Source organism: Salvelinus alpinus, chromosome 25, assembly GCF_045679555.1.
Source record: "Salvelinus alpinus chromosome 25, SLU_Salpinus.1, whole genome shotgun sequence".
In the NCBI taxonomy this organism is placed as follows: domain Eukaryota; kingdom Metazoa; phylum Chordata; class Actinopteri; order Salmoniformes; family Salmonidae; genus Salvelinus; species Salvelinus alpinus.
This window is the reverse complement of record NC_092110.1, coordinates 26,623,495-26,634,146: the sequence shown is the minus strand read 5'-3', so window position 1 is coordinate 26,634,146 and position 10,652 is coordinate 26,623,495. Positions and strand designations below refer to the sequence as shown.

Sequence of the window (10,652 nt, the reverse complement as noted above, 5' to 3'; positions counted from 1 at the left end):
TTGTTGGTCTGATGTGATTAATAAGGAGCATCCAGATGCTGCATTTCAATTATTGATAAACATGCACCTAATAAGAAACGGACTGTTAGAACTGTTCAGGCCCCATGGATTGATAAGGAATTGAAAAACTGTATGGTTGAAAGAGATGGGGGGGGCAAAAGGAGTGGCAAATAAATCTGGCTGCACATCTGACTGGCTGACTTACTACAAGATGAGAAATTATGTGACTAAACTCAACAAAAATAAGAAGAAACAGTATTATGAAGCCAGTACTTTAAATGAAATTATGGGCAGAAAGACAAATTCAACTCCATCTTTCATCGAATCAGATGGCTTATTCATCACAAAACCATTTGATATTGCCAATTATTTTAATGATTACTTTCATTGGCAAGTGGGCAAATCTACAGTGGTTGCTCCACTAAAAGTTGTGCGATTATGCTGCGGGACTAAGTAGTAATTTGTGGTTTAGTACGGTACCCTGCGTCACCACTTCATTGCTCCAGACCACCACAAGGGGGAGTTTAGAGCACTGATTATGCTTTTGGGTCCCAAGGTGCTACTGTGTCTCTAACTGACAATGAATGGGCAACATAAACCTAAATAGAAATGGATAGTTGTGCACAACTTCAGTATTACTCACTAAAACTGTTGTTACACTAAGGTTTTTATAATTTTATTTTGTTAGGATTATTTTGCTCTTAATGTAGTACTGTAGGCCACTCCCGACCGGTCACGTTATACAGTGTCTTAGTGGCGCAACGGTCTAAGATACTGCATAGCAGTGCAAGCTGTGTTTCTACAGATGCTGGTTCAATGCCTTGACTGGGAGACCCATGAGATAACTGTAGTTTTTTGGTTTCTCTCCCTCTAAAAATAGAAATAAATCATTCTAAATAACAAACGGGCTTTATTTACAAATTAGTAACAATGTCTCACCCCATGTTCAAGAATGGCCTTTTCTTGCTCATTTTACATTATTTGAAAACTAAATCATTTCCAAAATATTGTTTTTTTTAAAACAAAGCAATTATTACTATTATTAGTATTATTCATTTAGAATTTTATAAAAGCCCGTTGGATATTCTCACAGATATATTATTAACCCTGTTATTAGCAGGACAATATATATTGGTCATTGCTCCCGAGTGGCACACAATGGGATTGCCTTGCAGTTCTTCAGCTGTATACACTGAAAGCGCGCAAGATTCAAGGCACGAGGGCAGGGGGCAACAATGTAACTAATAATGGCATCTTTATGTTTTCGTTAATAAAATAATGATAAAAATACTATTTTCAAAATGCCGATTTGTTTATTTAGTTACGTCATATTTTTTGATATACTGTAGGCCGACCGAGGTGACTTTAGTCTCAATAGTGTTGAGTAATGTGCTGTTAAAAGTGGTGTAGGTCTTATTTATTTAAAAAGCATATTGAAGTTAGAAGCAATAGGATTTGAAACAATAGCCTACAACTATTTTAGCACCGTTTGGCGCTGCTCTGAAACAAGCATGGGGACCGGTCTTGATAAATCAATGAGATTTTTATTTTCACTGAATCTCCGTTTGGGTATTGGTTAGACTACAATTATACATTCAGGGTGTAGAAATGTTATGCTCTTAGTCTAATCTTTATTTAACTAGGCAAGTCAGTTAAGAACAAATTCTTATTTAAATTCTTTGCCAAGAGAGACTGGCATGCATAGTATTTAGTTTAGCCCTCTGATTACAATGAAGAGCAATATGTGCAGCTCTGTTCTGGGCCAGCTGCAGCTTAACTAGGTCTTTCTTTGCAGCACAACCATATGACTGGACAATAATCAAGACAAGATAAAACTAGAGCCTGCAGGACTTGCTTTGTGGAGTCAAAAAAGCAGAGCATTTCTTTATTACAGCCAGACCTCTCCCTCTCTGTATAACCACTGAATGTATATATTTTGACCCTGACAGTTTACATTCTAAGGTAAAACCAAGTAATTTAGACTCCTCAACTTGTGTATCAACCACACCATTCATTACCAGATTCAGTTGAGGTCTAGAACTTAGGGAATGATTTATACCAAATACAATGCTCTTAGTTTTAGAGATGTTCAGGACCAGTTTATTACTGGCCACCCATTCCAAACAGACTGCAACTCTTTGCTAAGGATTTCAGTGACTTCATTAGCTGTGGTTGCTGATTCGTATATGGTTGATGCCAGTGGCAGGTCATTAGTAATAATAGAAAAGAGTAGAGGGCCTAGAGAGCTGCCCTGTGGTACACCACACTTTACATGTTTGACATTAGAGGAGATTCCATTAACGAAAACCCTCTGAGTTCTATTAGATAGATAGCTCTGGATCCATGATTTGTCAAAGGTTGAAAAGCCATAACACATACGTTTTCTCAACAATAGGTGATGGTCAATAATATCAAAGGCTGCAATGAAATCTAACAGAACAGCTCCCACAATCTTCTTATTATCAATTTCTTTCAACCAATGTCTATTCATAACCCCACAGTGGGTGATGGGTCAAGTTGGGACCCTCTACCAAGTTAAATATGAATGCAGACCCACCCTTTTGCTAATTACAAACCTGCGTTCATATTTAACTTGGTAGAGGGTCCCAACTTGACCCACCACCCACTGTGTGGCTATGAATAGACATTGGTGGGGTCAGGCGTTGGTACCCTCACATTTTTGGAGTGAAGGGAAAAGGCACTACCGTGTGAAGAACTACATTTGAGCTTTTGCTGATCTTTGAGCATAATGATTAAACTTAAATTATTCTACTTGCATATGTCTCATGTTCTCTCGCTCTATCTAAAGCCATACATAGGTAAGCTGTATGTATCTGACTCCAACTCTCTCTCTCTCCTCTCTGTGATTAGTGTTGGCGGACGAGGTGCCCTATGCCGATGAAGAAGAGGGGGAGCAGTTTGAGTTCGACGACAGTGGGGATGAGTTCCCTGAGGCAGACCGGTCACCCCATGCCCCTCCAGCCCCAGACTACGGGGGCAAGGCCCAGATCAATGGTGTGGCCCCTCACCCACAGCAGGAAGGACCAGACCCCCGGCCCTCCAACACGGAGCCCACAGCAGCAGCAGCGGACACAGACACAGTGGCAGCTGAACCACCAGTTCCAGTAGCCATGGCTACAACAGACACAGTGGTATCAGCACCGGAAGCTCCGGTAGCCAATGCTACAACAGAAACAACAGCTCCAGTGGCAGCAGCAGAAGGGGACAAGACTTCATCTGTCCCAGCTGATGCAGACAGTGACTTACCCCCTCCTCCACCTCCAGAGGACTCCACTCCTGTAGGAACAGACTCCGTTAACACAAGTTAGTGAAAACAACTGTTCAGTCTTCCTCTTTAGCACCTGGATGTCTGAGAATAGATCCTCTGTCTCGCTGTAGCCTAAACATACACAAATAATATACCACCACAACCATATCATTGTTCCACACTGATTGGGCGCTGTACAGTAGTTGGTGTCATGCAGTCCATTCTTAGTGCATGTTTTGTGCCTACACATGTTGTATTACCTCATTCTGACACATGCTCCATGTCAAGCTGGATAATACATTAGTGTAGTCCAGCCTGGTATCACTGGCTGCCTGGTTCAGGGTGGCTCTTGGCATTCATCACACACAGCTTGACACCACCAGGACACTACCACTTTCTCTCTCTCTATCAGCCTCTCAGTCAGAGGAGAGAGGCCAATCGCCCCAGTTAGACTCACCCCACATTTCTACTAGAGACCAACAACCTCTTGCTAACACATACATTCTATGCTCTTCCCTCTCTCTAGCACTCACCTCCCAAGTTCCTATGTCTCTCCCCCTCTGACAATTACATCCCAGTCCAATTGAGAGTCCAGGCCCCTCTCCTCTCCAATGGCTGACCAGTAGTGTTTTCTCCGCAGCATATGTGTCTGTTGTGTGTTCTAGTGGGTGTATTATGATTTATCTCTTCTGACCACAGGGCCCGAGACGAGCCTCTCTCTCTCTCTCTCTCTCTGTGTGTGTGTGTGTGTGTGTGTGTGTGTGTGTGTGTGTGTGTGTGTGTGTGTGTGTGTGTGTGTGTGTGTGTGTGTGTGTGTGTGTGTGTGTGTGTGTGTGTGTGTGTGTGTGTGTGTGTGTGTGTGTGTGTGTGTGTGTGTGTGTGTGTGTGTGTGTGTGTGTGTGTGTGTTGTAAAAACACTGCTGTCTGATTGAAGGCTTAAGCGAGGGAAGGCCCACAGGCTGAGATTTGAAGTAGTGGAAGTTAAATGTTTAAGTCACAGTATTCTTCTTCAGTGTTTTGCAATGATCGCAAGTTGGAGTGCTTAGTCACCTAACCAATGATAGACATGATGTGGTATCATCAAATTGCTCTCATGGAAATTTATGGCAGTACTTTTTAGTATTTTGCAATTGTGCAAAGTAATCTGATAACAAATTAGTTCCAGCACATTTGGAGCAGTGTGTAACTGTAGCTGTGTTGTGTTGATGGGGATCATTTGGAGCAGTGTGTAACTGTAGCTGTGTTGTGTTGATGGGGATCATTTGGAGCAGTGTGTAACTGTAGCTGTGTTGTGTTGATGGGGATCATTTGGAGCAGTGTGTAACTAGCTGTGTTGTGTTGATGGGGATCATTTGGAGCAGTGTGTAACTGTAGCTGTGTTGTGTTGATGGGGATCATTTGGAGCAGTGTGTAACTGTAGCTGTGTTGTGTTGATGGGGATCATTTAGAGCAGTGTGTAACTGTAGCTGTGTTGTGTTGATGGGGATCATTTGGAGCAGTGTGTAACTGTAGCTGTGTTGTGTTGATGGGGATCATTTGGAGCAGTGTGTAACTGTAGCTGTGTTGTGTTGATGGGGATCATTTAGAGCTAACTGTGTTACATTTCCATTGCAGATAAGGAAGTGTCCAGTGATGACCCTCCCCTGGCCGCCCCCAGGACCACCTCCCAGAAGAAAGTCAACCCCTACTCTGTGATTGAAATCACCCCCCTCCAACTACAGCAACCGGAGCAGCAGCATGGGCCCGTCCCTACCTCTTCCTCACCGGGTGAGAGGGTGGGAGGAGAGGGGGAGAGGGAGGGGAAGGGCCAGGATGTTCCCCCCGCCAGCCCTCTCTGTGTCCCATCAGGCTACTCTGTGCCCGTGCCCTGTGGGTACGCCACCCCCTCTGGTGTGCCCCTCATTACGCCAGCCTACACCACGCCCGTCATCATCCGACACTTCTCCGTGGACGAGGACGGTAAAGGAAGAACACATACATGGTGGAGACATGTAGAATTAGAAGGATTTGAACAGCCATTCCTACTATTCCTTCTCCTCTGTTCTGCATTCATATTGAAAACCTCAGACTATCATTATGTAATGCGTTTGATATAGTGTTCCTACAATGAACAGAGCACTGAAAAGTAGGAACAGAGCACTGAAAAGTAGGAACAGAGTACTGAAAAGTAGGAACAGAGCACTGAAAAGTAGGAACAGAGCACTGAAAAGTAGTAACAGAGCACTGAAAAGTAGTAACAGAGCACTGAAAAGTAGTAACAGAGCACTGAAAAGTAGGAACAGAGTACTGAAAAGTAGGAACAGAGTACTGAAAAGTAGGAACAGAGCACTGAAAAGTAGGAACAGAGCACTGAAAAGTAGGAACAGAGTACTGAAAAGTAGGAACAGAGCACTGAAAAGTAGTAACAGAGCACTGAAAAGTAGGAACAGAGCACTGAAAAGTAGGAACATAGTACTGAAAAGTAGGAACAGAGTACTGAAAAGTAGGAACAGAGCACTGAAAAGTAGGAACAGAGCACTGAAAAGTAGTAACAGAGCACTGAAAAGTAGTAACAGAGCACTGAAAAGTAGGAACAGAGTACTGAAAAGTAGGAACAGAGTACTGAAAAGTAGGAACAGAGCACTGAAAAGTAGGAACAGAGCACTGAAAAGTAGGAACAGAGCACTGAAAAGTAGGAACAGAGCACTGAAAAGTAGGAACAGAGCACTGAAAAGTAGGAACAGAGCACTGAAAAGTAGGAACAGAGCACTGAAAAGTAGGAACAGAGCACTGAAAAGTAGGAACAGAGCACTGAAAAGTAGGAACAGAGCACTGAAAAGTAGGAACAGAGCACTGAAAAGTAGGAACAGAGCACTGAAAAGTAGTAACAGAGCACTGAAAAGTAGGAACAGAGCACTGAAAAGTAGGAACAGAGCACTGAAAAAGTAGGAACAGAGCACTGAAAAGTAGGAACAGAGCACTGAAAAGTAGGAACAGAGCACTGAAAAGTAGGAACAGAGCACTGAAAAGTAGGAACAGAGCACTGAAAAGTAGGAACAGAGCACTGAAAAGTAGGAACAGAGTACTGAAAAGTAGGAACAGAGCACTGAAGAAATGTGGTGGGAACTGTTCAAACTTCTTCTCATTCAATCTCCTTAGTGGAATTCCCCCATCTTCTCCCCCTTCTTCACCACTGACTTTGGGATGAGAGGCCATGACACATGCATGCTCTGTACTCCCAGCAAATATTTCCTCTCCTTTCTTCTTCGCATTTATTTTTCCTAAAACCTTGCCTGAAGGAAGTGGGGGCTAAATTTAGCCGCTCGCTAAACTCTGTGTTGGCTGTTAGGATTTTCCTGTTTTCTCTTTAATGTTACAGTAGTAGTTAAATGTGTGCCTTGGCCAGTCAGAGGGGAAATTGCAGTGTAATTAAGCTACCCAACACGTCACAGAAGGTTACTCTTTTTAAAAAGTATTTTAAAAGGTTTATTCTGCAGTTGAAATCTTAACCCATTGACTGATTGTTCCAATATACTGTTGGAAATGTTATGTGGCATGTAAGCCTATCATTGCAGATAATATGTTGAGAATGTATTAGTTATCAGATTATCATTGTCGTTTTTTGAATGAGCAATCTAATCTGAGGTCCTTATCAATCAATTTCAGGTCTTATTTTTATCTCTTTGATGCAAGTTTAGTTTCAGTGATGGCTGCCCCCTGGTGGCAGTACGTAAGGTTTAGCGCAAACTGCATGCAACGTTAGGGAAGGAGTTATAGATGTTGATTGTTGTTCTCTCTCTCTCCCTCCAGATACTGTGGTGGGGACAGGCAACATTTCTGTTGACATGTGAGTGACTCGCCTGCCAGGCTCTTTCTTCACTGATCTGTTTTATTTCATCTAGACTGGAGTTGATCTGCCAGAATTTGTGATGATGTGGATACTTGTTTATTTCCGTTGGAATAGCAGATGGTTATTATTTCTCTATTTTATTCAAATGTCTGCAGTGAAGAGTATCCTGCCATCAGAGAGGAGGATGCTTTGTCTAAATGGGTGTCGGACCCTGCAAACACAGCCTGGATGGAAAGTAAGTACTCCTCTTTTCATTTCCCAATGAGAAATATGTAATTTTCCACAATTTTCTGTTTATTTAACTTTCCCATTTCCATTTGTATATACCTAGTTTATACTTTTTGGTTTGCCTGGAACACAACAGGACAGGGATTGTAAAGTTCTGAGTCCAGCCTGAATCTGTCCCGTGCACAATGCATGACTACGCTTTGGTGTTTTCTTTGGGAATTCACTTAGATTCAAAATACACACTTCCTTCCTCTAGGTCCTTTTGAGGAACCAGGCTCTTGTGGGGTCTCTCCTCTTGCCTTCCCTGAGATTGTATCCTGTCCGTTGTGTGAAGCTTCATTTCACATTGAGACCTTGTTAATTCAAACATTGTTGCTTTGTCATTTAGATCCAGATGAAGTAATTTATGATGACGTGCCCAGAGAGAACTCTGACTCCACTACAGGTCAGTGCTGTATTCCTCCTTTTTTCTCTTTCTATTCTGTCGGTCTTTCTTTCAGTTTTTCATTGTGCTGTCGTTCCTCTTTTCCACAGCGTCTTGGTACTTTTGCATATTAATGTCTTTACCTCTTTTGCATTTCTAAAACATAATGTGCTGGAATTATTCAGCAGAAACATTTGATGTGCCCTTAAGCAAACTGTGTTAGGCTGTACAATGTTCAGTTGATGCACTAGAACTGACAAATAGAATTCATGCCAAGGAATCTGATTTGAATATGGTCAGGCTAACTTAATGTACATGAATACAAATTTCAGCATTGCAGTTGAAAAGGTATTTCACCCTGATTGTAATGCTGTTCCCCTTGATTTTAACCCTTTCCCCTCATCCCTCAGAGCCAGACGAGATGATCTATGATGATGTGGAGTTTGGGGAGGAGGGCTGTGGCAGCTCCCTGGACAACGGCTGGAGCTCCAGCGAGTTTGAGAGCTATGATGAGCAGAGTGACGGGGAGGGCCGCGGGGAGAATGGCCTGCCTGACGCCTTCATGAGAGGGAAGCCCCCACAAAGGAAGACCCATGTGTGTAAACTTAACACCTTACCCTCTCTGTATACAGACCTGTCCCTCTGGGGAGGGAGAGAGGTAGGGAGAAGAAGGGTGAAGAGATTGGGGACAAGAGATTGAGGAGAAGAGGGGGAATTTACTTTGCTAGAGGAAGGGGATTATATATACTATGGGGAGTAGAAGTTTGAGAGAGGATATGAAGGATATGTCTCATCTGGATTCACCAGGAGATGCACAAAGCTGCAGATGGACGCCACAGATCAACAGACGCTAAAGAAGGATGCACTCTTAGAACAACAACAAAAAAGGTTATTTCTAGAACAGTGGAGGCTGGTGGGAGGAGCTATAGGAGGATGGGCTCATTGTAATGGCTGGAATGGAATAAATTGAACGATATCAAACAGATTAAGGATATGGAAACCACATGTTTGGCTCCGTTCCATTTATTCCATTCCAGCCATTACAATGAGCATGTCCTCCCATAGCTCCTCCCACCAGCAACCACTGATCTAGAACCTAAAGTGGTTCTTCGGCTGTCCCCATAGGAGAACCCTTTGAAGAACCCTTTTGATTCCAGGTAGAACCCTTTTGGGTTTCATGAAGAACCCTTTCCACAGAGGGTTCTACATGGAACCCAAAAGGGTTCTACCTGAAACCAAAAAGGTTTCTACCTTGAACCAAAAAGGGTTCTCCTACTGGGACAGCCGGAGAACCCCTTTGGAACCCTTTTTTCGAAGAGTGTCATTTATATCAGCATCTTGAACATATTAGGAAGTAGAAGCAGTGGCACACAGTGAATGTCTAATAAAATGCAATATCCAGTTAAACAGAAGATTCATAAATATTTGCCATCCTCATATTTTAAATGAAAAATCATTCAGCAAATATTAGCACACATTTTTATACACTAGGCTTATTCTTGTCTTCCGGCTGCACATGTTATTACTATGCTCTCGATAATATACAGTTCATTTGTATATTTGGTTTTGAATTGAATGGCCTGCTTGTTCATTCAGCCCAGAGGTCTTGCCAGGGAGGTCTCAGTGTTATAACTCAGCTGGTTGCACAAAGTGACTGCTTGGCTTTTGTAGCAGAGATTGGCCCAGTAAAAGGTAAACTCAGCGAAATGACGTTGCCGCGAGCAGCACGGCAGATATTGCGATGAGCGAGATGCAAGACTTTCTCAGAGTCACGCACAGTATCAACACATGTGAACGGATTCGCTTCACACTGTTAGAGCGTAGTAGGTACAGGACCAAAACACTGGAGAAGTTTAGCCCTTAGTTGTTTGCTGAAATTGACCCACTAAGCTTTGCGCATCTACATCATATCACTGAGTCTACCTTTAAGATTTCTATGTGGGTCGGGAGACAAAATATGGGTGAGGAGGCAAGGCCTTAGCTGTGGTGAGGGTGGGTGGATTGGGGTGAGGGGCTGACCACCTGAGGATCCGTCTGGTAACGCTTCAAATGCTCTGCTTTTGTTTAGCTTTCTCAAGATCTGACACGCTTGAAAGAACACTATGAGAAAAAGATGAAAGATCTTATGGCAAATACAGTGGGAACGGTAGAGCTGCAGCAGATTAAACAGAAACACGAGCAGAAGGTAAATGTCATCATCATGGTCGGTGTGTGTCGTCACCCTCCGCTAGACAAAGTAGATCCTCCTTAACCCCGACCTCCCTCACGGTGTCTCTCACCGACTGACTCAGACCTAGTCCCTTCATCCTGCTCTTATGTCTGGTGGTGAGTTTGTCTCTACTGCATTGACCTGTGCCACTAACTGTATGGGTGTTGAGGCAACTGCATCTCCTAAGTGACATGCCTTTAGGTCTACGGCGTACTGAGACACCAGAGCAGCTGAGTTGTGTGTAGGCCTAGACAGGAGGTCCGTACAGGATCATCTCAGTCCACTCCTACAGAACATTTTCAAACAAATCTATAAAAAAAGATAGTTATGAAGTTCTACTTTTCAGCAGAGGGTTGTAGCAGTTTAGGTAAATCTTCTGAGACTCTACCCTGGCTAATGAAAGAGCCTCTAAACGACTGACATTCCCTATTTACAGGTCTCACATAGTGAGATTCAAGTTAAGTACACATCACTTCAAGCCCTTATGCATCTGTGAGAATATTTTTGTCTAGATTGACTCAGTTCAGCTGCTGTCACAGTTGCTGTCTTCCTCTGGTCCACCCTGCTCTCCCTGAGGTCCTGCTCCTGTATTTACATGATCTGCCATCATCCCTTCTCTTCTAACACAGTTCCTATCTCCTCCCTAAGAGCTTCAGTAGCATGCTGTTCTCTCTGTCTGCTCTGAGTGCTATTT

The 10,652-nt window shown here is 43.2% G+C and overlaps 1 protein-coding gene across 3 annotated transcripts in view; it reads left to right on the top strand.

The window, feature by feature from the left end:
- The window catches only part of arhgef10 (Rho guanine nucleotide exchange factor (GEF) 10), a 76,387-nt gene that overhangs the window by 19,088 nt on the left and 46,647 nt on the right, over positions 1-10,652 (top strand). For 2 of the 3 annotated variants that reach the window (XM_071366353.1, XM_071366354.1), the window contains exons 3-9: positions 2,872-3,324; positions 4,883-5,227; positions 7,058-7,094; positions 7,253-7,332; positions 7,714-7,770; positions 8,160-8,344; positions 9,818-9,934. In XM_071366353.1, coding sequence (XP_071222454.1) covers positions 2,872-3,324; positions 4,883-5,227; positions 7,058-7,094; positions 7,253-7,332; positions 7,714-7,770; positions 8,160-8,344; positions 9,818-9,934 — 1,274 coding nt within the window. The remainder of the gene's footprint in view (positions 1-2,871; positions 3,325-4,882; positions 5,228-7,057; positions 7,095-7,252; positions 7,333-7,713; positions 7,771-8,159; positions 8,345-9,817; positions 9,935-10,652) is intronic. The other variant, XM_071366355.1, reaches the window with a different exon arrangement.